Genomic DNA, 27,011 nt, shown 5'->3' on the forward strand with positions numbered 1-27,011 from the left:
AAGCCAGCTCTGAGGAGGAACCGAGACACAGGCTCAGTGTGTCCTGTGGAGCTTTTCCAGGGGCTGCGTGGTGGCACCCCACTCCCGAGGCCACAGCACATGGTTGCTGTTTGGGGCGGGTTGGTCAGAGGCAGGCTGTGGGGTGTCCCTGCCGGACCTTCCAGCTGCCCCCACTTTCCTAAGAGCCTCCTGGTAGCAAGTGGCTGCAGGTGACTGTAGTGGCCACTTAGGTGGGCAGCCTGACTTGAGGGGGGCAGTTAAGGGCCTGGGACATTTCTTCTCTGAACCATTGTTCTTGTGGTTCTGACACGTTGTGAAAAGACATCTAATTGTGCCCAGTACTCATGTGTTACCCTATCACCTCCTCTGTCTTTACCTTTCATTAGCTTAAAACTGAGATCTTATAAAATTCAGTCATATGCACTTTTAAAAATAGAACCAGCACTGATTTTTTGCGTGTGTGTGAGTTCTTAGATCTTAGATCTTAGTTCATAGTTCTTAGATCTGTTTAAGTATCTGTGTTTCATTTGAGGTTTAACAAGGAAGTACCAGTCCATGATGGGGTTACTGTACGATTCTCAAGAAGCAGCTGATAAAAAAGTAAATAGGAATTTAGGTGTAAGGAATCACAAAATCCTGTTTTAATTCCTCACTTTCCTGTTTATCCCAACTTTGGCAACTGTTCTTTCGTGAGACCTGTCCGTGCCCTGGCCTGGCTGAGTCTGAGACAGGGCAGGATGTGCTGGGGACCAGGACTGCCAGGCCCAGAGCCAGCATGGGACTGCACCTGCTGCTTTGCCCATCAGCCTGCACGTGTGGTGCTGCCAGCTTTGCCTCTGCCGTGCTCATGTCCCCCACCCCTGCAGCAAGGGTGGGTGAGGCCGGCTCGGCAGAGTTTGGGCCCCGAGAGGCTGGGAAGGGCCTGGGGTGAAGACAGAGGATTGAGGAGTGGGCTTGGTGGGAGACTGAGGCAGCCTGTCTGTCCCCCACAGCCCTGCTGAGAGGGCCAGGCTGGAACAGGAGGATGCCATCCTGGGACTGACTCAGAAGGGGCACATGTCCGAGCTGTGGGCACAGCTCACACATTTGTTTGTGGCTTCCTGTGGCACACTGAGCAAGGCAGAGCAAACATTCTCCACATTGGGCAAGTGTGACAACAGTGCACTCCTGTGGCTCAGGAGGCTGACCCCGTCAGTGATGGGGTGGGAGGGACCCTGCAAGGACATGTGCTGGGGCCTGGACCAATGGCAGCAGTGGAGATGGTGACAAGTGACAGACTGGGAGGCAGAGCTGCCAGGACCTTGGCGCTGGCTGTGGGGGCGATGACCGCAGGGGGTTGGCCTGAGCCCCTGGGAGGTAGATGGTGGTGCAGCCACAGAACTGGGAAGACAGGAGCACCCCAAGACAAGCCGGGTCCTGAATTGCTGAGTGGGAGAGGCAGAGGCTGAGGTGCAGGTTGGAGCCCTGCTAGACATGTCATGTTGGGAGTCTGAGTATGGAGAGCATGTTGAGTGATAGGATGGGATGAGGTTGCCCACAGGAGCAGAGGGGAGAGGGTGGAGGGCAGGGGCAGAACTGCTGGGGCATGGAACATGGGGACGTGAATGGTGGTGATGAAAGGGCTGGTCGAAGGTCCTGGGGCACTACTGTGGACAGGCCTCCAGCCCCTACCCTGATGGGATCCACCTTCCCTCTGCACCCAGGGTGCTGGGTGGGGAGGCCACCCAGAGTCCTAGACCTGTGGGTGTCTCCTGCAGGGAGTGGAGGTGGCTTCGAGGCCAGGGAAGCCACGTGCACGAGCTGCCCGGAGGGCATTCTGCGGGTGGCCAGTGGCGGAAGCTCTGGGACGGTGGGCCAGCCCAGTGCGCCTGGATCCTGCTTGGTGGCCTGGCAGTCCAGCTGGATTTGGAGGGGTCAGGCGACGGGGAGGTGCATTGCCGAGAGCATGCGCTGGAATGGCCATACACGCGCATCGATCAGCCGAAGCCCCGCCCCGGGCCGGCGAGTCCCGCCCTGGGCCTCCCGACTCCTCCCTCAGGCTGCGGCTCTGGCCTGGGCAGTGCAGTGCGGGGACTCTGCGTGGCGGCTGCAACGCCGCCCTCAGTCTGGCGGGAGGCATGGACCCCTCGAGAGCCATCCAGCACGAGATCAGCTCCCTCAAAGGTGCAGGTCGGGGATGGGGCCCGAGCCGGAGGGCGAGGACCAGGCTGTGACCTCTGGCTGGGTGCAGCCCACCGCAGGGCAGCAGTCAGGGTTTGCCGTCCTGGGGATAGCTTTGGGCGTCGGGAGCTGGAGCCGCAGAAACCCCAGGCCCATGCCTCGCCAGGGTACCATGCCTCGCCGGGACTGACGGGTTGTTATGTGTGTGTGGGGTGACTCCAGCCGCAGCCCTGCAGCGAGTGTCGGGGGGGCGGGGCAGGCTGCAGCGGCGGGGGCGGGGCGGAGGTGGGAGCTGGCCGTAGCAGCAGATCGGCCCCTTCTCCCCTCAGGGACTCTGCCGAGCCCCTATCCCGCCTGCCGCCCTGCCGCCAAGAAGTAAGGGTATGGGGCTGGACCGTGGGGATCACTGTGGGGAGGCGCCAGACGGGCTGGCCCCGGGCAAGTCCACACTGCGGCTCTTTGTTCTGGGGTGGGGGGGTTGGGGGCTGCCCGAGGTCCCCGGTTGGTTGCCCTGGAAACCTGGAGGGGCCTGGAGTGGGGGGTAGGGGCCTCCCTGCCCGCCCGCTGTGGCCTTTGCTGAATCAGCAACTGCTGCCGTGGTTCTGCAGGGTGGGGGCGGGGCAGGGGGGGGCGTTCTCCCAGCCCTGCGATAGGGTGGGATTGAGGGTGCCCCTAGCCCAGGCGCGGAGTGGGGAGGTGTGCAGGAGTGGGCGTGGCGGGCCGGGAACTTCTTGCTCCTGGCTCCTCCCCTCATCCCGCGAGGGTGCTGGGGCTGGTGGGTAGGAGGGGGAATTCCCCACTGTGCCCGCCCCTTTCTTCGGAGCCAAGAGTTCCTGTCCTCTCCTGCTGGGGATGGCACAGGAGTGATTGGGCTAAGTGGGTTGACCAGAGACCCATGCAGGCTTACGTAGGGGGATGAGAGACTATAGGTCCAAGTGTTTGGGGGGCCTTGGAAGTGGCTTGGAATCATTTTGGGAAGGAGGTCATGGGTTGGTTTGGTGGGAGGCTTGGGAATTTGGGGGCATTAGGTCAGGGAATCGTATCAGGAAGATGGCTTGGATGTATGGGGTGGCCATGGACGGGGAGAGGAGGTCAGTTGGGCTGTGGGGTGGGCAGGGGGCGCGCAGGAGGTCTGGGGGAAGACTGAGGGACAGGCCAGGACAGTGGGCTTTCTTTGGGTACAGGGCTGGGCCGGGCCACAGCTGTGGTAGGCTTCCGAAGCCACAGCCCTGGTGGCAGGGAGACTCCGCAGGCGCTGCTGGGCTGAGGGGTGTGGCTGCTGCCCACTCCTGCCCACGTGGTACATCTTCCTTGAGCCTGAGCCCCACCCTCCCGGAGCGGGTCCTGGTGGGGCTGGCAACCTGCCAGCCTGGCTGGCTGTATGGCTGTAGGGCTGGCGGGGGGAGAGCGGCCGCAGTAAGCTGGCGGGCAGGGCTGTGGGAACGGTTGGCTGTGCCTTCAGTTTCCACCACCACCTCTGCCAAGACTGCGCGCGAGTGTGTGTGTGTGTATATGTGCACGCGCGCGTGCGCACATGCTCATGTGTGGGTGTGTGTTGGCTCTGTGTTTGCCGCCGGTTCTGTGGTGCCATGGCAACCGCCACATAAACCCGCCCAACGCGCAGCATTGGGCGCCTCCCACCTCGGGGTCCCCACCCCACGCCCTATTTATAATCAGTTCCCGGGTTAGCAGAGCTTGTTGGGAATGGGTGTGTCCGCTTGCTGGAGGGGGAGAACCCAGATCCTGGTGTGGGTCCGTGCTGGTGGGAGCAGCACAGTGGGAGAGTGGGGAGGGTAGGATGGAGGTACAGGATATCCATAGCCTCAGTTGTGGGGCCTGAGGTTGACTGATGGGTGTGGCCAGGCCAGGTTCCAGGGCCCCTCCCCCACGCTGCTGTTGCGCCTCTGCCCCTCTCTGCTAGTATGGTGCTAGTTGTCCAGCGGACCCACAGGGGTGTCTGCATGGTGGCAGGGGCCTCAGCCTTGAAGTGACAGGGACTTGGTGACTTTGATTCCCCATAGCAGCTGAGTTTCTGGTCTCTGACAGCTGGAGGTGGGGGGTGGGTGGATGGAGGCCCCTCTCAGAGCCCCGACCCTGCTCAGGGGACTCCATGTTCCTGTGACGCTCTTGATCTCTCCTGGGAAGTGTTAAGTGGGGTGGCCATTGTCTCAGGCCTGGCATTTGGAGGTGGGGGCTCTGTCCCTTTGCCAGCTTGATGGACAGTAGCCAGTGGTGCCTGCAGCCGCCTGGCTTGTCCACGTGCTATAGCAGCTGCCCCTGCCATTCTCAGTTCTCTGCCTCCCCCCAAGACCCTAGCTTCCCCCTCACCTTGAGTCCCTCCAGTTCTAGCCTTCCTCAGACCTCAAGTACCCCTCAGGCCCAAAGGGCCCATCACCCCTTCTTTAGATGCTTGTGAATCCGTGAAGCTCTGAGACCACAGCTCTGAATTGGGTCCCCAGCCTGTGGTCCCCTCCTGCCCTTGCTGCTCCCCACTTCCCCTAGTCTTAAACCTTGAAGGAAGTGTTTAGAAACTGATGTAATTTCCCACATTGGAGTTGAGTGGCTTGGAAGGAAAGAGGGGCCGCTGCGGAGGTGGCTGGCACTGTGAGGTGTCCCCCACTCTTCTAGGGGCCCCATAGGCTGTGGGTGGGAGGGGCCGCTCGTGCTGCTGAGTCAGAGGGGGCCGGCCTGGGCGTCCTGGCGGGAGGGAGGGCGGGAGGCTCGCGCCGGGGGTGGGCAGGCCGCAGTGCCGGCAGGAATCCACGCAGCCAGGCAGCCAGGCGCCGCCAGAGCCAGAACTCCAGGAGCCCGTGCCCTCGAGCTCAGCACCCCGGCCGGCCTGCCTGCCCGCCCTCCACAGACCCCTGTGGCTCCCGGTGTCCAGCGCCTCTTTGGCCTCCTCCCTGTGCCCTGCCCGCGTACTTGCCTCACCGGCTCCGGCAGTCATGGTGGCCGGCATGCTCATGCCGCTGGACCAGCTGCGGGCCATTTACGAGGTGCTCTTCCGGGAGGGCGTGATGGTGGCCAAGAAGGACCGGCGGCCCCGCATCCTGCACCCCCACGTGCCTGGCGTCACCAACCTGCAGGTCATGCGTGCCATGGCCTCCCTGCGGGCGCGGGGCCTGGTGCGGGAGACCTTCGCCTGGCGCCACTTTTACTGGTACCTCACCAATGAGGGTGTTGCTCACCTGCGCCAGTACCTGCACCTACCACCGGAGATCGTGCCGGCCTCCCTGCAGCGCGTGCGCCGCCCTGTCGCCATGGTGATGCCCGCACGACGCACCCCCCACGTACAGACCGTGCAGGGTCCCTTGGGCTACCTGCCCAAGCGGGGGCGGCTGCCAGCCGAGGACCCTGCCCATGAGGAGCGGAGGGTCTACCGCCGGAAGGAGCCTGATGAGGGGGCATCTGAGCCCCCTGTGGTACCCGCCACCACCCCAGGGACCCTGGCGAGGCCTGGCCCGGAGCCTGCCCCAGCCACAGGTCAGCTGCATCCTGGCCTCTGCCTGGGAATGGGAGGGGGTGCTTGGGCCTGGGTATGGTGGGCTCGGCAGGTGGAGCGCGCCTGCGGGAGCTTGGCTCGCACCAGCAGGTGGCGCTCTCTCTGCCTGAAGGTGTTGGGTGCTGGGGTTATTGGACCACGTGGCTCCTCCTGGCTTGAGGACCTGGGGTGGCCAGGCCTAGGAGGAGCTTGTGGGCCCTGCCAGCCCATCCCCAGGCACACCCTGGGGCTAGGGGTGGGGCTTGTGGCCCTGGACTGGCAGGACCAGCTGTTAGCACAGCCCTGCCTCTCCCCGGCACTGTCCCCTTCTGTGCCCCACTCACGCCTCTGCAGCACTGCCCTCATGCTGGTAGTCTGTCTGCCTCAGGCAGGGGCCTGGGGTGTTGGTGCTGGGATGGACCAGGTATAGCTGCTCTCCAGGTGGGCCAGGCAACCTGCCTGACCTTTTTGAGCCTTGAGCCTCTCCAGTGGGGGTCCATGGCTTTGTGGCTCAGATGTCATGTTGTGACTGGGTGTTTGGCTGGCTTCGGTTGGTGATGGCCTAGAGACAGCTCTGGGTGGGGGAGGAGGAGCAGACCCCAGGCAAGAGAACACGGGCAGGCCAGAGGCCAGGGCGTGTCAAGTCTAGGCCCAGCAGACCCTTCCCAGTGGCAGCTGGATCCCAGAGGGTGGGACAGGTCCTGTTCCAGGGTTGACAGTGGTCCTTCACTGTGCCTCTTCTCTGTGGCATTCTTCTGTTCCTAAGCACCTGTGCTGGCAGGACCCAAGTGGGTAAATGACGTGTCCCATACAGCTTGTGGCTCACCCATGCCCTCTTGGAGGTCACCGGCCTTGGTGCCAACTTGTGGGGGCCTGCGACCCCCAGCATAAGGCAGGCTCGGCTCCCATTTCCCTCTTTGTGTCTCAACACCTGGGGAGGAACTTGGTGTCTGCGGGGTTGGGAAGTGGGCCTGGGTGTGGCTAGCAGGGTGGGCAGGAGTTTGCCATGTGACTGAGGGTGGTGACCCAGGGGCCTGCTGACAGTGCTGAGCAGGAGCCCCAGTTCGGGCCTGTTCTGGGTTGGACCCCATAGAGCCAGGCTGCGGGAGATCAGCCTCCAGCTCCTGACAGTGGGATGACAGCATCTCCCACAGGAGACGAAGGCGCTTGGCCAGGCGCTCGGTCAACACTGACTGGTCAGCACTGGCTGGCATCCAACGGCCATGTCCCGGCCCAGGGACCCTGCCGCCCTCCGTGGTTTGCAGACTAGCCCCTCTCCCCACCTGGCTGTAGACAGCTCGAGCCCCTCCCTCCTGTCGTCTTCCTCCCTTGTCTGTGGCCGGGCTGGGCCACGGGCTGCTGGGTGAGCAGTTGGCAGCAGGACCAGGAGGGGGCACTGGGTGTGGCTATAGAGAGCAGAGCAGAGGGCACCCCCAGCCCTGATGGAGGTGACTCAGTCATCCTCTCCCCACCACAGCCGCTGCTGGTGGCAAGTCAGACTTTCCAACAGGAAATGAGCTCCAGCTCCAGGCTGAGTCAGGGCCAGTGGGTGTGGGCTCCCCTTTCCCCGCGTCCTTTGGAGCCCAGCGCAGGGCTTGAGGGCCACTCTCACGAAGCCTGGGGTGCCTCCTCATCATCTGCAGGGATCATGATGGCTCCACACGCAGGCTGGGGCGGTTCTGATGGCACCTGGAACCTCGACTTCTCAGATTTCTAATTGTTGTCAAGTAGTGAGCCACACAGACCCTCCCTTCCCCACAGCATCACTTCTGTCCATTCAGGTGGCCAAAGGGAGAGGTCAGGAGCGTGCGGGCCAGCTGCACTGGTCACCAGAATGGCCTCGGTCAAACAGGCTGCCTCTGCCCGTCCAGCCCTGTCCGGGGAGCCGTGGACGCTGCAGGGCAGTCAGATGTGCCTGTAGCACCTCGGTCCCTGGACTGAGGCCCCTGGCCTCTCCTTGTGCCCTGGGGGTCTGTTCCTCCGTGTGGGAAGACAGCTACCTTGCTCAGTCACCCTCAGAGCAGCCAGACCCAGACCGAGCCCCTAGCCTAGGGAGCCCCAACATCTGGGGCTGTCCTGGACAAGGAGTGAGCGGTGAGGCTGCCTTAGGAGCAATCAGGGAGGGCCTCTCTGAGGAGGTATCCTGAGCTGAGCCCTGATGCACTCAGCCAAGAGTGCAGCGGACGGAGGGACGTGGGGGGGTGGGAGGGGGGCAGTGGCAGGCAGGCGAGGGCGCAGAAGGGCTGTGTTATGGCAAAGAGTTTGGGTTTTCTTTGTGTGGTGGAAAGCCCGCAGAATGGGTTTTTATATGTGAATTTCATTTATTTGTGTTTCAAACAGTAGTGCTTTGCCCTGCTCAAAACTCAAGATGAGCCTAGACGTTTGTAGAGGAAAGGGGCCACCTGAATGCACATGTGCTTCTGCATACCCACTGTGCACCTTGACCTTCCCACATGGCCCTCAGAGGAGATGCGGAGTTGGCACACACGGCCCCTTGCTGTTGTGTGGCCAAGTAGGTCCCATGTGGCCATGGGATGTGTGGGTCCAGCTGTGCGGCAGTCCCTGGCTTTGCATGCTGCGGGTGTCTGTAGGGGACTCGGGGTTATGACAGGTTCAGGTTCGCCTGTTACCTGTCACCTGGTCCTGCGGTGGCTGGGGGACAACGCGTGGTGGAGGGCCAGAGGCAGCGGCAGTTAGGGGAAGTCCCGTTTGTCCCAGCTGGAGACCATGCTGGCGGAGACTGAGCTGGTGGTATGGGGTGCTGGAGGCTTTGGGGGCTGAGGGACGTAGTGTGCTGAGAAGGGTAGGGAAGGCTGTGGACTGAGGGCTCAGGGATCAGGCAGGTCCACTACCCCACCCAGGGTGATCTGACCCGTCACTCCCCAGCTTCAGCTCTGCTCCCCTCGCTGACTAAGGGGTGGCAGCGAGGGGGAGGCCGGCCCCCAGAGCTGGGTGGGGAGGCCGCGGCATGAGCGAGCCCTCCCTCTCTCCCACCCCTTCCCTCCTTCCTGCCTCCTTTCCTTTCCTCTCTGCCTGGCTGGAGCGGCCTGGCCCAAGCTGGGCAGCCATGGACAGGTACAGCATGGAGGAGCTGATTCAGCTGGGCCAAGGTAGGGCCCTGGGCAGGGGCTACGGGCATGGGAGTGGCTAGGATCTCCCAGGCAGCCTGTGGCTGGGGCCCTTGGGGGGTGGCTGGAATTCAGGGATGCAGGGGTGAGCGTGGCCCCTGCTCTCAGCTGCCAGGGTGTGTCTGGTATGGATTGGAGGTGTCTGGCCTTGGCCCAGGGCTCTGTGGGGGTGTGGTGGGGGGGTGGAGGGCTGCCCACTGCCCTGGAGGAGCCACCCCACCCCCACCCCCTAGCTGTGGAGTCACAGGCTCCTTTGAGGTTCCCCCAGCCCAGCCCAGCCGCCAGAGCTGGCCACTGCAGGCCAGTTCCCTTCAGAAAGGAGTTTCTGAAGCTGGAGGCTTGGGTGGGCCTGGTCCCCCGGTCCCCCAGCCGTCTGGTTGTTACCCCTGGGGTCTCTGCATGTACCAGGGTGCCCCTACTCGTGTGGTCAGAGGCCATGTGGGGTTTGCTGGGCTTCGCTGCAGGCTGATCTCCTGGGCACAAATCACAGCCTGTGTGACCGCGGGCCAGCTCCTCACCCTTTCTGTGCCTCGGTTTCCTCATCTATACGATGCAATAATAGCATAGCACTTACTTCATAGGGTCCTGTGAGGGTTAAGTGGGATTGTGCTTGACATAGGAAGTGCCACAAAATACGACAGAAACCCTACATGTAGTCCTCCACCTTCTGTTTGTCGGGGCCTGCGGGGGTCCAGGCTCCTGGGAGGAGAGGGACAGGATGGTGACGCCCCACATCCTGTTTCCCGGCCCCAGGCCTTCCGCACACAGCAGCTGCTGGGGTTCGTGAGGTGGGGCCAGGGCAGACACCAGGAGGGACCTGGGGCGGGACCCAAGCTGGGGGCACGCACTCACGTACACACGTGGCCCAGCCCGATTTGGGGCTGCCCAGGTCTCTGGCTGGCGGTGTGACCTTGGGGAGGCTGTCCTGTCCCTCGGAGGCCAGGTGTTGTGTTGAGTGATTTGAGCGGGGCTCCCTTGTCCATGTGGCCTCTCCCAAGTGGAGGTAGGCGGGGGTGCTGAGCCCCTGCTATGGGGACGTGAGTGCTGAGCTTCAAGGCCGTGCTGGACCTTGTTCTGCAGTGGATCCCCATGCCGGGCAGTTTCTTATTATTAGAACCGCAGTGGGAGCCTGGGGGTGATGCCGGCAGGCGCCACCCAGCCGGACTGGGCTCCGGCGAAGGCCGTGGGCGCCGGTGCTCTCGCTCTGCACGTCATGTTCTAAGTCTGGACAGATGACGGGCTTTGCTTGTCCTCGGATATTTATATCCCCCGGGCCCCCTGCCCACCCTGCCCCTCCCCCCTGGACACAGGCACTGCTGCTGACAGCGCACGGCCGTGCCCTCCTCCCACCGCGCCACTGCCACAGCCCGCTTGCTGCCACCCCGAGGGGCCTGTGACCCTCCCACACCCTGAGCCCACTCCCTGTCTGCCCCGTGGTCTCCTGCTGCCATCCCCAATGAAGGTCGTGCCGGGTAGGTGGAGCAGTCTTTGAAAGCCTGTGACAGCCCAGCTGGGGCCGGGGGCCAGGGGGCTGGGAGCCGGAGGCTCTGTCCTTACTTCCTGCACACAACCTGCTTCCCAGGCCTTCACCCCGGCCATCCCTCCCGCCCTGTCTGCTGTCCCACATGGGGCCTTGGGACTCTGTGGGCACTTGTCTTTGAGCGTGATTGGGTCAGTTGGCAAGCCTTGGGGTCCAGTGAGGGCTGGGGCCCTGGCATGCATCCCCCACCCTGCTCCTGGCAGCTGTCACCAGAGGGCACCCTTGGAGGCAGAAAGGGGTTCTTGAGCACCTCGGTCACCCTCCTGGTGGGGGCGGGAGGGGGAACCCATGCTGAGGCCACCCAGGCTGTGCTGGGGGTGCTGCGGCTGGGCCAAGCAGTCACCACAGGCCCCTCCTCCCGGCGGGTGTGGCTGTGGGTAAGCAGGGGTTAAGGTTCCTGCTAACCTTGAGCGGGTAGCTCTGCGCAGGGACAGCTGAACTGGGCTGGGCGCCGCCGTGGAGGCGGGTGGGGAGTGCGAGTGACAGGGAGGAGGGAGAGGAGGCCGGTGGGAGCACAGTTGGTGCAGGACAGGACTAGTCTCTCCTCTCGTCTCGGGGCACCAGGCAGACAGTGCGGTAGGGCGGTCCTGCAGGCGGGGCGGTCCCTGGTCCCGGCGCCCCCCCATCTGCCCTCCACGCAGGAAAGGGAGGGGGTTCCCAGCCTCCACAGCGGCTTGGAGGGCAGCCCTGCCTGCTCTGTCTGCAGCCGGGCAGCCCAGAGCCATGGAGCCCTCGGGTGGCCTGTTTCCCTCCCTGGTGGTCGTGGGCCATGTTGTCACCCTGGCCGCTGTGTGGCACTGGCGCAGGGGGCGCCGGCGCGTGCAGGATGAGCAAGGTAAGCGCCGCTGGTGGCTACCGCCCTGGCTGCTGTCACCAGCCACTGCCCCGTCCAAGGGGGCTGGAGGCGGGGCGGGGGCGAGCGGCCGCCTCCCTGCCACCCCTGCATTTCCTTGTCCCCTCCTCTTCCTGTCCTTGAGCTAAGCAGCAGCACGTGGTCAGAAAGCAGTGTTGCCCCCAGCCGCTTCCTTGGGGCAGAGCCCCATTCTGGGCAGATGGGTGGAGGAGAGGCTGGAGGTGGGCTCCCGACAGGGCATGGGCAGTGCAGGGGTGTCCCCTCTGGAAGGGAGGCCCTGCCCCAGCTGCCAGGGACAGGGAGCCCAGGTGACTGTCAATACAGAAACCACAGCAGGCAGGTGCAGGAGTCCTGGGGCAGGACTGAGGTGGGGCTGGGCCTGAGCAGAGCCTCCCGCCCCCTGCAGGAGAGGTTGAGCTGCACAGAGGTGAGACAGGTGCCTGAGTGCCCTTGGCTAGCGCCCAGGACTGACGCAGGTGGGACGTCCCCAGCTGTATTCTACCCTCCCTCTGCTCAGTCACTCTGTGCTATAGCCCTTGGCAGCCATGCCCAGCACAGGACTGGGCGGGGCCTGTCTTCACTCCAGCTCAAGGAGCTGGTAGGGCTGGGGGACTGCCCTGACCGGACAAGGAGGTAGTGCCCAGGTCTACGCCAAGCACACCCCGGGGGATGGGGGCTGGTCATTGGAGGTGGCCAGGCTGCCCCCTGGCAGGCCTGTTCCGTCTCAGCTTGGGTGCCAGACCCACTGGACCTGAGGTCTGAGTCAGGATAGGGCTTCCAGGCGGGATTGTGGGGGCTGGGGAGTGGCTGGTGACTCAGCTGCGGTCAGTGAAATGCACAGGCCAGGACTTCTCCACCGGGCTTTGGCCTGCCCCGGCCCCCCCTCAGCCCATGTGGGGAAGGGGCTTCCTTGCGGCCACTGTCCTGGCTGCTCCATGTCCCCACTGGTTGCAGTGCCCCTGGGGGCTTTGGTGCCTTTGCTTTGTTCTGGGCTGTTCTCAGCCGGCAAGTCCCTGCCCACCCTGCAGCCTCTCCCTGGCATCCTGCCCAGCGCCGCCTCCAGGGGAGTTTCCCAACGCCTGGGTGTCCCCCGGGACTCCCATCCTCGGGAGCCTGGGCAGCCCGCGAGTTCCCAGGCCCCTTGGTCCTCTTGGGCAGCCCCCCTGCTTCCAGTCCCAGTTGGGGTGCTCCCCCCAAGTGAGGGCGCGGCTTCCTGGCCTGCGTGGGCGGGGCGCCGGCCCGCCAGGGGGCAGGTTCTTCGGGTCTGGGCTGGGTGCCTGCTGCTGGCAGCAGGGGAGGGCGTTCGCGGAGCGCAGAGCCGGGGCCTCCAAGTGTGGCCTGGGGAGCAGAGGCACCACCATCCTGCTTGCTGTCGGCTGTTGGCAACGCCAGGGTACCTGGGCTCATGGCTGCGGCAGGCACCTGGGGGGCGGGAGGCGCCTTTGCCATGCAGAAGGAGGTCGTGCTGGAACGGCTGTGTTGGCTGGACGGGGGCTGCGAGCGAGCCCGCAGGGGCTACCTCTACGGGCAGCTGTGCTGCGTAGGTGGGTGTGGCCGCAAGGGGTGGTGGCGCGGACTGGGCACCAGTCTCCCCCAGAACTGCCACGGAGGCCCGGAAGGGGGTGGCGCCCAGTCCAGGTGCAGCCCCGCCCTCATGCTCTGCTCCGGAAACACCTGGGGAGGAAGGGGGAGTACTGTCCTGTTGGGCACATTTGTTCCCTCTCTGGAGACGGGGGAGGTGGGGAGGGCCTGCTGGGGCTTTGGCCTTGATTTCTGGGCACCAGGCAGTTGGCAGTCTGGACGCTGGAGGTGGGAGGGAGGCGCTGAGGGCGGGGCTCCGGGCCGTCTGTGGCCTTGGGGCTCTTGGCCAGCCCGGTGTAGTCAGTTCATGGGGCTTTCCTTTCCAAACTCGTCTTCGCTAGCTGTGGGACTCCCAGCCTTAGTTTCCACATCTGTAAAAAGGGGCGATGATGCTCGTCAGACGGGCATGGGCAACTGTAGAGGCATTGTGCTGGTGGCAGAGGGTCAGCTGCCCTTGGACAGTTCAGGGGTCAGGCAGGTGTGTAGGAGTGCCAGCGCTGGGAGCAGTATGTCCTGGGGAGGGTCAGCCGAGGTGTGCAGCACTGTAGGAGCCAGGGGCCTGGCTGGGGGCACTCAAGGGCTGAGCCAGCCTGGGAGGGGTTTTGTCTGTTGGTTCCAGGGTATAGGATGGACAGGGAGGGAGCAGTTGGAGCCAGGGTCCAGGGCAGACAGGCAAGGCGGGGAGGGAGGGAATGTGGAGGTGGGGAGAGGGTGAGCTCTGAGACCCTGGAGGAGCTCAGAGGAAGAGGCTTCCAATGGGCTGGCTGCCCCCCCCCCCCCCCCTCTGGCCCTCTGCCTGCCAGGTAGTCTCCTTGGAGGCCCCTTAGTGGCAGAGAGAAGGCTGGGGCTTGTGGTAGGGCTCACATGAATGTCAAGTCCTGAAGCTTCAGCGTGTAGAATTCTTGCGCCCTCCCCTGAGCCATTCCCAGGGGTGTCTGTGCCCCTCACCAAAATGATGCCCCTACCCCTGCAAGCAGGGCCTCACCTCCCAGTTACTGCTAGACTAGCCCAGAGTCTGCATACAGCAGGCGCTCAATACTGGTTTCCTGAACTCTGGACTGCTGCTCGGGCAGGGTCCTCTGAAGACTCCCAAGCTTGGGGTGGGGGAGGCAGGTGGGTGTGCTGGGGGGCATGCTCTGTGCCAGGAGCACTGACCAGTGTGGGTCAGATTTAGGATTTTGTTGGGCACCTGGGAAGTTAAAAGCTGATGTCTAGTGGGTCATGGGGGCTGCAGGCCCTGCCCAGGTGAGGGGGTGTGTGTGCTGTGGAGCAGGAGGGTACCCCTGCATCTGGTGCCAGGTTCAGCAGGTCTGCCTTGGAGCCCCAGGGGTCGCTCCAGATGTGGGGATGGGCGTAACACCTTTGACTGAGCCTAGGTATGGGGGTTCAGCCAGTTCTGCTTGGCTTGGGCCCCACCCGTGGGGTTTGGGCGCCCTCCTGTGGCCAAAGAGGGGCAGCAAGGATGGGGATAGGGGCGGGGTGAGCTCTTCCCGGAACGTCCTGAACACTGTGGGGAGAGGGGGGACTCACAGCTGGATCACATCAAGCCAGATGCTTCGACTGGAAAATTCTTGTGGTCTGGGCGGTGCATTCCTTCCTGCATGGCCCAGGCAGTCCCAGTGCTGGCCATAGGCAGCCGTGTCCGCCCATGCGCCCTTTGCCCCGTCTTCCACCTTTACAACCCTGTGAATAGCTGCTGTCTTCCAGCCCTGCCCAATGCAAACAGCCCCACCCGTCTGTCCTGCACCCACTGCCCCAGAGCAGCTTCCTTTCCTGTGAGTCACCATGCCTGGGCCCCCTACCCAGCCCTCTGGGTTCTCCCCACTGCCCCCAGGCCCCCCCAACTTGGGGCAGAGCTCCTGCAGCTCGGGGCTGGGCCATCCTGCCTGATGAGTCAAGGCTCAGCTATGTCAGCTCCTGCCCACAGCACACATGTTCTGCCTGCAGACAGGGGCACTCCAGGACGTGTTGCCTGGTGGGCAATGGGGAAGGGCCAGGTGGCACAGGGCCAGAGTGCTAGAGTGGCCCTGGACAGGGCAGAGTGGGCCCAGCTGGGGGTTGGGGCCACTGGCGTGGGGCGAGTGGGTCTGTGAGGTGTGATTTAGGAAGGCTCCAAGAAAAGGACTGGCAGCTGACCCCCCCAGGCCAGGTGTCACTCAGCTTGGGGGGTGTCCCTCCAGCAGGTAGGGCGGGCAGGCTCAGGGCAGTTGGGCCTGAAGCCTGATCATGTGCTCTCGGAAGAGAGGCATGGACTGTGGGGCACCCCAGGTCCAGCCACACTCAGACCCCCTCCCTGTGCTGGGGGCATTGTTTGGGGTGGCTGTGGACATGGCACCAGTTAGTGTGCAGCGAAGTGCCAGGTCCCCTTGCACCCCCATTCCCCTCCCCCACCATGGGCTGCTGCGGGCTGGGTGGGTGAGGAAACCCCAGAGTTTCCTGTTTCTGTAGGCAGAGGGTGTGGTCGTGGGGGAGGGGCTGCCTTCGTCTATCAGCCGGGACACTCCCTCTGGTGGGGCTCCTGGGGCGGGGACAGTGGTGCTGAGGAGTACAGTAGGCAGGGAGTGGCCACACCAACTCTGGCTGGGAGCAGAGCCCGCCACTGAGGGAGTGTGTCCTGTGCCGAGCCAGACTTAGCTGCCAGACTTAGCTGCGGGGCGCCAGAGCACAGCACCTGGGGACAGAGGGACCGAACTCCAGGGGCAGGGGTGGCACCATGGCTCAGCACCGGGTCCGCGTGCCTGAGCCCCAGGGCCAGGGTAACAAGAGAACCAGCTCAGAAGACAACCTCTACCTGGCTGTGCTCAGGGCCTCGGAGGGCAAGAAAGGTAGTGTGTACTCCTGGCTGGGCATGGCAGTGCAGGCTGAGGCAGGGAGCGCCCACTTCCTGTGGCAGGAAGCCTGGCTCCGGCGGGGGTGGGGTCCAGACTCTGAGGGTCTGAATTGGGGGGATGGACTCTGAGATGGGCTGGGGCCATGGGCAAGGTGCTGTGTCCTGGCCCAGGTGCAGAGCTGCCTGGGGACCAGTCATTCAGACCCACCTGGGGCAGGGCTGGCTCATGTTGGCAAGCCTGGCAGTGGCCTCTGGGCTTTGGCTATAGGGCTGTGGTGGGTGGGGGGCTCTCTGCATCATGGAAAAGGCTGGCGGCCCAGTTGGAAGGACACAGCTCCCCACTTACCACTGTGTGACCAGTCCTGGGTCCTATCTTGGGACCTGACTGCTCAGGTCTCCGCAAGGCAGCATGTGGGGGTGGGGCAGGCTGGGACTTGTGTGCTGTGGCTTTGGCCTCTGGGTGCTTGCGGCTGCCAGCTCTGGACCCTCCCATCTCCAGAAGGAGACAATGGGGGTTCAGCAGCAGGCACCTTGTGTGCCTAGCGCCCCCTCGCTGCCTGGACAGGGCTGTCTGGGGGCTGGGCCGGGGTCTCTGGGTCTCAGTGTGATTCTGAGGCCCTCTTTAGGTGTGTGCGTGGTGGTCCCCTCCTGGGGGCTCCCGGGGCTTCTCCCAGGCCCCAGGTAACCTGGCTTGTCTCTCTCAGATGAACGAGACCGTGTGCAGAAGAAAACCTTCACCAAGTGGGTCAACAAGCATCTCATCAAGGTTTGTGGCCTGTGCATGTATCTGTGTGTGCGTGTGGTCACGGCTGAGGGTATCCTGGGTGGGAATAAGGAGGGTGCCCCCCCCCCCCCCCCGCCTCCCGCCGCCCCACCCCTGCCCGCGGGGTCCCTGGCCTGGGAGCTCACCTTTCATCTCAAACCTGTCATTTTCTGTCTTTTCCTCCCCTTGCTGGCTTCCCCTGTCTCCCTCCTCCTCCTCCTCTTCTCTCCGGGTCTCCCCTGCTCTCTCCTGCTCTCCGGGTCTCTCCTGGTCTCTCCTGTAGCACTGGAAGGCAGAGGTAGGTGCCTCCTTGGGCCCTCGGGCATATTCTGTGGGCCTCCTGCCTCTTGCCCTCTGGGGTCAATGACACTCCCCCCCCCGCCGCCTGTGGGGAACCTTCGGCCAGCACCTCTGTGCCCACAGGCCCAGAGACACATCAGTGACCTGTATGAAGACCTCCGAGATGGCCACAACCTCATCTCTTTGCTGGAGGTGCTCTCAGGGGACAGCCTGGTACGTGTACCCGCCCGTCCCTCTGTGGCCCGGCCTGCCTTCCCTCCTTGGGGCCTCGTCCACATGCCCACATGCCCACTCCATGCTCAGCCCAGCCTCATGCCCCATTGCGCCTCTCGGGCCAGTGTCAGGCTGGCCCGGGAGTGGCCATGGCCCTGCTGCCCTCTCGTCGAAACCCTGATACGTAACCTCATGCTCTGCTCTGCCTTGCTTTCTCTGCTGCTTGGACTCTGAACCTTGACCTCTGCCCTTTACCCTTTGCCCTGCTCTGGCTGGGCAGCCAAGAGAGCGGGACATAATCAGGAGCTCGCGCCTGGTGAGTGGTGGTGCCTGCTGGCCATGGCAGCACGTGGGCTCCCTGAGGCTGGAGCCCAGCTCACCGGGGCTGGTGGCCAGTCCACCCGACCTGTGCCTAGCACTTGGGTGGGCAGATGGCTATGCGTGAGCTGCCTGCTGTCCCGCCTACTGTACTGCCCAGGGCAGGAGGACCCCTCCTCCCATGCCACTGCCCTCCACCCGCGCCTTCCTGACTATTGTCTCCTTCCCACCCCCTTCCTTCCTTCCTGCAGCCAGTCCTGGCCCCTGGGCCCACGGCCCCCCTGCCAGCTGGGGAGGGTGCACTGGGGACATGGGAGGGGCTGCTGCCACACTGGGAAGACCCAGTTCACTGCACAGGTGCCTTGGGGGTTCTGAGGGCGGGCGGCAGGGCCGCTGCTCTCTGGATGCTGACTGGCCATGCCCCCGCCCGCACAGCCCCGGGAGAAGGGGAGGATGCGTTTCCACAAGCTACAGAACGTGCAGATCGCCCTGGACTACCTCCGACACCGCCAGGTGAGGCTGCCTGCTGCAGGCCCAGACCCTGCCCAGCTGGCCTATGGGCGTCACTGCCCCCGGCTGCAGGCCGAGACCCCACCCATACCGGCCTGTGGGCGTCACTGCCTCCGGCTGTAAGCCCAGGCTCTGCCCAAGCTGGTCTGCAGGCATCACTGACGGCAGCTTGGTCGCAGGTGAAATTGGTGAACATCAGAAACGATGACATTGCTGACGGCAACCCCAAGCTGACCCTTGGCCTGATCTGGACCATCATCCTGCACTTCCAGGTAGAGTGGCCACCCAGTAGCCTCTGCTGCCTCTGGGCTCTCCAGGGCTGGCCTGGGAGCTGGGGCTTTGGGTATCCCAGCCTTCCTGTGGCCCCCGCCCAGCCCTGGGCTAGTCCGTGCCCTGCGGGCCCAGGCCTCTCTGTACATCCTGCTTATCCTACGCCCTCCGGCCTGGCTAGGCAGGGCCCGCAGAGCCTCCCTGCAGAGGAATGTGTTCTCTGCTCCTGGTGCAGCCGCCTGCCCTGGGGAAGGTTCTGGAGAAGCACCCCCTGCACTGGCTGACTCATCCATTGCCTTCCCGGCTACACAGGAAGCCACAAATCTGAGAGCTGGGCAGGCAGAGCCCTGCTGGCACGCAGCTGAGTCACACAGGCGTGTAGGCCGACAGACAGACAGACAGGGACAGGCAGGCGGGTGTGCAGACAGCCAAACAGGCTGGCAGGCCAGGCCTGAGGGATGAGACTCCATGCAGGGCCAGGCTGGTACCATGGCCCCAGCATGCCCAGGCCAGGCTGCCAGGCATACCATGCCCGGCCCCAGAGACACTACCCCAGCCTGCAGCTGGAGAGGGGCTGCCCGGCCCCCACCCCCACCGTGACAGCATTTTCTGGGCCCCGGTTTCTGGGCAACCAGCTGCTCTCCTTGGGCCTGCCCTCCAAGCAGGCTGTGCTCCTGGAGCCCTCTTCCCAGCAGGGAGTTCAGGGCACCCACCATGTGTCTGCAGTCAGGGCTGGGGGCTGTGACTTACACTGTGGGAGCTGCTGGCTGGAGTGGTCTGGGCTTGTGGTGCTGAGGTGTGGCGGGTCCCCTGCTTCCACTGGCCTGGTGGCTCCTATGTGCCTGACTGGGTGCCGAGCAGTCCTGCCCTCAGACGAGTGGTTGCGCGTGCGGGGCAGGATGGGCGGTCTGGCTGAGCTGCCCCCTGCCCACCACGTGGGGCAGATCTCGGACATCCAGGTGAGCGGGCAGTCAGAGGACATGACGGCTAAGGAGAAGCTGCTGCTCTGGTCGCAGCGCATGGTGGAGGGCTACCAGGGCCTGCGCTGTGACAACTTCACCTCCAGCTGGCGTGACGGCCGCCTCTTCAATGCCATCATCCACCGGCATAAGTAGGTGGCCTCAGAGGCACAGACGGGGCTGTGGGTCGAGGGCGCCTGGAGCCGCTCAGCTGGGCGACTTCAAACAAGTTAGGGCAGGAGGGTGGTGAGAGGCGCGTCTCCGCGGATGGGAACCTGCTGCCTGTGGGGACGAATGCCCGTGCCAGCCACCCCACCCACACCCTTCCCGCCTCCTGGGCCCTGAAGAGGCACCCTGGCTTCCGTGAGGCCAAAGGGCCAGTGGGCTGCTGGCTCTCACAGCCATGAGTGTCTGCCTCATGTGGATGCCCCAGAAGGGGCCCGGGTGGCCAGGCCATGGTGGGAATGGCCTTCGGGGGACCTCAGCCCTACCCAGCACCTGGGACCCGGTGGGCAGGGTGGCTGCAGGGAGCCCAGGCTGCCCGGCACCCTCTACTCAGTGCACTCCACACGCACCTGTGCCCACCGTAGGCCCCTTGACCGCCGGGCATTGGGGCCCAAAGTGCACAACATGGGCACACAGCTGCCTATGGTCAGGGCTGGGTGCTCGTGGGATAGGCAGTGTATGTTTAAGGGTGACTGTGGGGCTGGGGTTCTGCATTGTGGGCATTTTGGAGGATCTGTCTGTGCTAACCTGCCCTTGGGTCCCCGCCTGCATCCCCACCTGCCTGGCCCACGGACCACTTTGCCCACAGGCCCATGCTTATCGACATGAACAAGGTGTATCGTCAGACCAACCTGGAGAACCTGGACCAGGCCTTCTCTGTGGCAGAGCGGGACCTGGGAGTGACACGGCTCCTGGACCCTGAGGGTGCGTGCACTGCCCCTCCTTCCTGCCCCTCCCTGCTGCTTGCATGGGGGCCCCCACTGACCTCCCTCCCCCACAGATGTGGATGTCCCCCAGCCCGATGAGAAGTCAATCATCACGTACGTCTCGTCCTTGTACGACGCCATGCCCCGCGTGCCTGATGTGCAGGACGGGGTGAAGGCCAACGTAAGTGGTGGCTGGCGGGTCTGGGTTGCGGTGGCCCCTGCAGCCCCTGGTGGCCCCTGACACCCTGGCTCGCCCTCAGGAGCTTCAGCTGCGCTGGCAGGAGTACCGGGAGCTGGTGCTGTTGCTGCTGCAGTGGATCCGGCACCACACTGCCTCCTTCGAGGAGCGCAGGTTCCCTTCCAGCTTCGAGGAGATTGAGGTAGGCCTCTGCACTCGGGCCTGGGGCACGTGCCTGCTGTGGGGGCCCAGGCCTGGCTGCTGATGTCCCTTGTCCCCACAGATCCTATGGTGCCAGTTCTTGAAATTTAAGGAGACAGAGCTTCCAGCCAAGGAGGCGGACAAGAACCGGTCCAAGGGCATCTACCAGTCTCTGGAGGTGAGGGGGGGTCCTGGAGGGAGGGGAGTGGGGGCATTTCAGAGGTAAGTGGAGGGCATCCGGAGGTGAGTGAGGCTGTCTAAGGGCCTGGCCTGGGGGTCCCGTCCAGTGAGCTTGGCCTGGCCTCACTACTGAGCTTTTGGGACCGGGGCTGTTCCAGGTCAGGCTGGCGGGGGCCTGGGGGCCTGGGTGGCCTAGGACTGAGCTTGGCCCCTGCCTACAGGGGGCGGTGAATGCAGGCCAGCTCAAGATGCCCCCCGGCTACCACCCACTGGACGTGGAGAAGGAGTGGGGCAAGCTGCACGTGGCCATCCTAGAGCGGGAGAAGCAGCTTCGGAGCGAGTTTGAGAGGTGGGCGGCCGCTGAGATTGGGGAGGCTGTGGGTGACGGGCGGGGCCCTGTGGTGGCAGGGAAGCCACCCGAGGGTGAGTCACTGCCTGGAGAGGAAATACCCCTCCAGGCTGGGAAACCCACATTCGGGCCAGCGCGATTGTGGGCTGCAGGCTGGTGGGGAGGCCAGGAGCTGGAAGGGGCTGCGTTCCGTGGCCGGGAGCCTGGCGGGAGACCCCCTCACAACGGGTCCCGTGGGTGCTGGGCTGCAGGCTGGAGAGTCTTCAGCGCATCGTGAGCAAACTGCAGATGGAGGCCGGGCTGTGCGAAGAGCAGTTGAATCAAGCCGACGCCCTGCTGCAGTCGGTGAGGGGGAGGGGACAGGGGTGGGACTGGCTTGAGGCTGCAGGGAGGTGGGAGGAGCCCAAACCTGCCACGCCTGAGCCAGCAGGCCAGCAGCAGCCCCAGCACCTCCCTCCTGGTGCGCAGCCAGCGCTGACTGCTTGCTTTGGGCAGAGCTGGCTCTGGGCACCAGGCAGGACATTGCAGAGGCCTGCGGGAGGATTTGCTGCCTGGAGGGGGTGGTGGGGAGGGTGAGGCCTGGGAACCTCGATGAGGCCATGAAAGGTCTGGCTCCTTGGACTTAGCAACGCCTTTGGACTGGATCCCAGTTCCCCCAGAGAGCCATAGCTGCCCATTTGTTCATTAGGAAGACGGGGCTGGTGGGGAGGAAAGGATGCAGGTTGGGCCGGGGTCTGAGTCACGGTGCCCACCCTGCAGGACATCCGGCTGCTGGCCACAGGCAAGGCAGCTCAGCGGGCAGGCGAGGTGGAGCGGGACCTGGACAAGGCTGACCACATGCTCCGCATACTGTTCAACGACGTGCAGTCCCTGAAGGATGGACGGCACCCGCAGGGCGAGCAGATGTACCGCAGGTGGGCCCTGCCCCGCCCCGCCCCGCCCGCCCGCTGCTGGGGGGTCTGGGGGGCCTCCTCGTTCTACTCACCCCCGCTTGACTCCCCACTGCCCCCAGGGTGTACCGCTTGCACGAGCGCCTGGTGGCCATCCGCACTGAGTACAACCTCCGGCTGAAGGCAGGTGTCGCGGCCCCCGTGACTCAGGTGACCCAGGTGACGCAGAGCACGCAGAGCACGCAGCGGCGCCCCGAACTTGAGGACTCCACTCTGCGCTACCTGCACGACCTGCTGGCCTGGGTGGAAGAGAACCAGCGCCGGGTGGACAGTGCCGAGTGGGGTGTGGACCTGCCCAGTGTGGAGGCGCAGCTGGGCAGCCACCGAGGCCTGCACCAGTCCATTGAGGAATTTCGGGCCAAGATCGAGCGGGCGCGGACTGATGAAGTGAGCGGTGCCTGTGGGGTGGGCCGCGGGTGGTGGACCATCTCCCAGCCACGCAGGCCTCACTCACCCCTCCTTGTCCCCTGCAGGGCCAGCTCGCCCCAGCCATCCGAGGTACCTACCGAGACTGCCTGGGCCGACTGGACTTGCAGTTTGCCAAGCTGCTGGTGAGTGGGCGCCAGGCAGCTGGTGGGGTGGGGCAGGCGGTGGGGTGGCCGCAGGGCAGTGGCCTGCTGACACCCTACCTGCCCACAGAACTCCTCCAAGGCCCGCCTACGGTCCTTGGAGAGCTTGCATGGCTTTGTGGCAGCAGCCACCAAGGAGCTGATGTGGCTGAGTGAGAGAGAAGAGGAGGAGGTGGGTTTCGACTGGAGCGAGCGCAATGCCAACATGGCTGCCAAGAAGGAGAGCTACTCGGTGAGCGCCCTGCACACCCTCCCACCCCGCCGGCCCTGGTGGAGGCGGTGAGGTCCAGCTCCGGGCCCTGCAGGACAGCCAGGGGGCCTGGGTGGCGCTTGATGGGACACTGGCTGACCCCGTGTGGCCCTGATGCCATCCCTGAGACCCGCTGCCTCTGTATCAGGCCCTGATGCGTGAGCTGGAGCTGAAGGAAAAGAAAATCAAGGAGATCCAGAGCACCGGGGACCGGCTGCTTCGGGAGGACCACCCTGCTCGGCCCACAGTGGAGGTGGGGGAGGGATGGGGGGCTGTGGGGAGCCCCTGGTGCCCACAGTGGGGGTATGCGGGGGAGCCCCTGGGTGCCCATGATGGGGGTAGGGGGCTTCAGGGATCCCCTGGCCTGTGGTGGGGGCACTGACAGGACACCCGCCATGCCACAGTCCTTCCAGGCAGCCCTGCAGACCCAGTGGAGCTGGATGTTACAGCTGTGCTGCTGCATTGAGGCCCACCTGAAGGAGAACACCGCTTACTTCCAGGTGAGAACCACCAATGCCGGCTTAGCTACAGCGTTCCCCCAGGAGCCCCTAGACCACTGTTGCAACGTGCAGCCCCTCCCTGTCCCACTGAGCTCACAGGGAAGTCCTCCCAGGCACGTGCTGGGGCAGCCCTGCCAGGGCCCAGCCTGACCTCTTCTTGCTGTCCCAGTTCTTCTCAGATGTGCGGGAAGCCGAGGAACAGTTGCGGAAGCTACAGGAGACGCTGCGCAGGAAGTACACCTGCGACCGCTCCATCACTGTCACTCGCCTCGAGGACCTGCTGCAGGATGCCCAGGTGAGCCGGCTGCCCAGGGTGCCTGCAGGGGTGAAGGTGGGTGGCCACCTGACTCAGGGATGGAGAGGTACAAGCGGGGCAGGCGATGGGGGGGAGGGGGTCTGGGAGAGGCAGCTCGTATCTGGGCCACATTGGTGCTTTGGAAAGGTCCCTCTACAGGTGGAGGGGCAGTGATTGGGGGCCAGCAGGGGTTGGGGAGGCACGATGGGGTTTGGCGGTCAGCACAGTGGAACGGTGTGTGGCAACTGAGAGGCCTGTGGCAGGGTCCTGGAGTGGTAGCAGGTGTCTGGCCCAAGCGGTAGGAGCCCTCCACGCTCACAGTTCCTGGAGAGAGTAGACCTGAGTCAGCCACTCCGTCACCAGCCCTTTCACCATATGCGAGTCTGTCGGCATCTTGGTTCTGACGCCTAGGGCCAAGCTGGGCAGAGAGGCAGCTGAATGTGGTGCCTGTGTGCCCTGGGACAGGTGGGGACACCCGGGAGGGGCCTCGGACCTTCTGGGAATGCTGGGGGCAGGGCAAGTGATGGGGGAGCAAGAAGGCTGGAAGCCCTGCTGGCTGGGGGCTCTGGTGCTCAGGAGTGGGGGTCAGTGAAGGCCGTGAGGTCCAGGAAGCCCCCTTAGCAGTGTTGTCTGCTGGAGGTGCAGACAACTTCCAGGTGTACTATTGACCCGCATCCTTGGACAGTCCTTGGTGGGTTTGGCCCCTTGGACGGGCTGAACGGTGGGAGGCAGGTAAACTTGTGCAGTGGGAGGGGGAGAAGGAGGGGAGAGGATGTTGTGGGGCCAGAGTACAACTGGGACCCCTCCCCTAGAGGACACAGTGCGTGACCCAGGGCAGGGGGAGCACATTCAGTCCTGGTCCAGAAGGAAGGAGGGTCCGTGGGCTCTGCTGCAGGCCCAGCCCTGAGGGCCTGTCCTGGCCACGCCTCCTGCTTCCAGTTGCCCCCCACAGACCCTTGCTCAGGCACCTGGTGTCTGGATGCTGGAGGAGGGTTTCTGAGCTACTCCTCCCCTGCAGGATGAGAAGGACCAGCTGAGCGAGTACAGGGGGCACCTGTCAGGCCTGGCCAAGCGGGCCAAAGCCATCGTGCAGCTGAAGCCCCGCACCGCCGTGCACCCCACACGGGGCAGCATCCCGCTGCTGGCTGTGTGCGACTACAAGCAGGTGGAGGTGAGGGCGGCAGGCCCGCAGGGCTTGCGGATGGAGGGTGTGACGGGGGTGGGCGTGGCTACACTCTGACAGCTCCGGCTGCCCCAGGTGACCGTGCACAAGGGTGACAAGTGCCAGATGGTGGGCCCTGCGCAGCCGTTTCATTGGAAGGTGGTCAGCAGCTGCGGCAGCGAGGCCGCCGTGCCCTCCGTGTGCTTCCTCGTGCCCCCGCCCAACCAGGAGGCCCAGGAGGCCGTCAGCAGGTGGGTGGCCCGGGGTGTGGCCACTGGAGTGGGTGGCAGTGGGTGGGTGTCCAGCCGCTTCTGACCTCAGCCTTGACCTGCCAGGCTGGAGGCCCAGCACCAGGCCCTGGTCACGCTGTGGCAGCAGCTGCACGTGGACATGAAGAGCCTGTTGGCGTGGCAGAATTTCAGCCGAGACCTGCAGCTCATCCGCTCCTGGTCCCTGGTCACGGTAGGCCTGCCCCACGGGGCCACATGGGGTGGGGGGGGGCTTCCTGTGGCTGAGCCTGTTCTGCGTGCTCAGTGCCACGTGCTGCCTGCAGTTCCGCACACTGAAGCCGGAGGAGCAGCGCCAGGCCCTGCGTGCCCTGGAGCTGCACTACCAGGCCTTCCTGCGAGACAGCCAGGATGCCAGCAGCTTCGGCCCCGAGGACAGGCTGCAGGCCGAGCGCGAGTACAGCTCCTGTAGTCGTCATTACCAGCAGCTGTTGCAGAGCCTGGAACAGGGTAGGTGCGGGGGAGTGCAGGCGGGCATGGGAGGGAGGGCAGGCGGCAGCACATGAGTGAGCGAGCTGTGTCCCCAGGCGAGCAGGAGGAGTCGCGCTGTCAGCGCTGCATCTCAGAGCTCAAGGACATCCGGCTGCAGCTGGAGGCCTGCGAGACACGCACTGTGCACCGTCTGCGGCTGCCGCTGGACAAGGAACCCGCGCGGGAGTGCGCCCAGCGCATCGCCGAGCAGCAGGTGGGTGCCATCCTGTCCCTGTCCTCGTCCCCCTCCACCTTCGCAGTGTGCTCAGCTTGTCCCCGCTCTCTCCTCAGAAAGCACAGGCTGAGGTGGAAGGGCTGGGCAAGGGGGTTGCCCGGCTCTCTGCCGAGGCCGAGAAGGTCCTGGCCCTGCCTGAACCGTCGCCTGCTGCTCCCACTCTCCGCTCGGAGCTGGAACTGACCCTGGGCAAGCTGGAGCAGGTCCGCAGCCTCTCCGCCATTTACCTGGAGAAGTGAGTGCACCTGTCAGCCTCGACTGTGACCTTGGGAGGGTTCTGAGTAAAGGGAGTCCTGACTACTGTGTGCTGGCAGAGGACCGGCTGATGGGCAGGGGGCTGGGCAGTGAGGTGCGGTCTGTTGAGGGATCTGGCCAGGAGATGGGTGTGGACCAGGGTGGGGGTCACGGACGAAGGGAGAGGGATTCAGTCCTGATGTGCCTTGAAGGTGGGACTTCCTGATGGATGGACATGGGGTGAGAGAGGGATCGAGAGGGCCGGCATGCCTTCCTGAGGTGAGGGACTGTGGGAGTCAGGACTTGGGGGATCCCACCCGTGGGACTCAGGAGCTAGGTGAGTGTCTTTGAGAAAAGTGCAGGAGTGTGGGCAGAGAATAGAGCCCAGGAGGGTGAAGAACACCCACAGGGGATGTGGCATGTAGTTCAGACAAAGGGACTCATGGGGAGTGCCAGTGACCTCAAGGGAGGGGTTCTGGGGGGAGGGCAGAGATGAAGACCTGGGAAGGGGAAGTAGGGGGTGGGACAGTGGCTGAGATGGCAGAGGGGCCCACATGAGGTCTTTCCGGGGGGCTTGCACTTGCCCCATCTCCTAACTTCCCTCCCCCACAGTCCCTCACCAGGGCCCCCTCCTCCCGCCTGCCCCTCCCCCACCCAGCCACAGGGCCCCTTCTGTTCTCTGTAGTTCATCTCAGCACACACGCAGTTCAGTCCGAGTCCATTTTCAGAGTGGAGTGAGAAATCCTTCTCCCCGCTCCCATCTTGGACTCGCCCTCCAAGGCGCTGCCTGTTTCCGATGTGTTATCTCAGTCCCTTGCCACGCTGCAGAAACTGCGTCCTTTCTGGACACTCGGTGTCCCCCCACCCAGCCTTGGAAGAGCTGTCCCCAGGCTCCAGTGCAGCTGGCTGGGATCCCCTGCTTCAGGGCCTTGGGGTTTGCTGTTCCCCTGGCCAGCGCAACCTCCTTCCAGGACTCAGGCTGGAGCTGAAGTGTCCATCTGTCCGAGAGGTCCCCTAAACCCTCTCCCTGAGGCCTCTGTTCTTTTCTCTGAAGCCCGTGACCACGAGGGTCAGCCAAACACTGGGGCAGCTGCCTCAAGCCCACCCCCCACCCCAACTCTCATCCTTGCTGTCCCCTCAGGCTCAAGACCATTAGTCTGGTAATCCGCAGCACACAGGGGGCTGAGGATGTGCTCAGAGTCCATGAGGAACAGCTCAAGGAGGCCCAGGCCGTGCCCGCCACACTCCCAGAGCTTGAGGCCACCAAGGCCGCACTCAAGGTACCACTGCCAGGACTCTGCCTCTTGGGAGG

General features: G+C 64.3%; 1 protein-coding gene across 32 annotated transcripts in view; it reads left to right on the plus strand.

Moving 5' to 3' along the window:
• The window catches only part of PLEC (plectin), a 52,546-nt gene that overhangs the window by 12,903 nt on the left and 12,632 nt on the right, over positions 1–27,011 (plus strand). For 4 of the 32 annotated variants that reach the window (XM_074316492.1, XM_074316493.1, XM_074316494.1 and 1 more), the window contains 27 exons: positions 16,278–16,339; positions 16,620–16,634; positions 16,760–16,849; positions 17,130–17,165; positions 17,603–17,680; positions 17,857–17,949; positions 18,892–19,058; positions 19,721–19,836; positions 19,913–20,019; positions 20,099–20,218; positions 20,300–20,395; positions 20,619–20,746; positions 20,998–21,091; positions 21,506–21,660; positions 21,759–22,083; positions 22,170–22,247; positions 22,336–22,497; positions 22,664–22,768; positions 22,920–23,015; positions 23,185–23,310; positions 24,329–24,481; positions 24,569–24,723; positions 24,808–24,934; positions 25,026–25,209; positions 25,287–25,444; positions 25,522–25,700; positions 26,841–26,979. In XM_074316492.1, coding sequence (XP_074172593.1) covers positions 16,278–16,339; positions 16,620–16,634; positions 16,760–16,849; positions 17,130–17,165; positions 17,603–17,680; positions 17,857–17,949; positions 18,892–19,058; positions 19,721–19,836; positions 19,913–20,019; positions 20,099–20,218; positions 20,300–20,395; positions 20,619–20,746; positions 20,998–21,091; positions 21,506–21,660; positions 21,759–22,083; positions 22,170–22,247; positions 22,336–22,497; positions 22,664–22,768; positions 22,920–23,015; positions 23,185–23,310; positions 24,329–24,481; positions 24,569–24,723; positions 24,808–24,934; positions 25,026–25,209; positions 25,287–25,444; positions 25,522–25,700; positions 26,841–26,979 — 3,344 coding nt within the window. The other 28 variants (XM_074316496.1, XM_074316501.1, XM_019712201.2 and 25 more) reach the window with 25 other exon arrangements.

This window comes from Rhinolophus sinicus, linkage group LG12, assembly GCF_036562045.2.
Source record: "Rhinolophus sinicus isolate RSC01 linkage group LG12, ASM3656204v1, whole genome shotgun sequence".
NCBI classification, from domain to species: domain Eukaryota; kingdom Metazoa; phylum Chordata; class Mammalia; order Chiroptera; family Rhinolophidae; genus Rhinolophus; species Rhinolophus sinicus.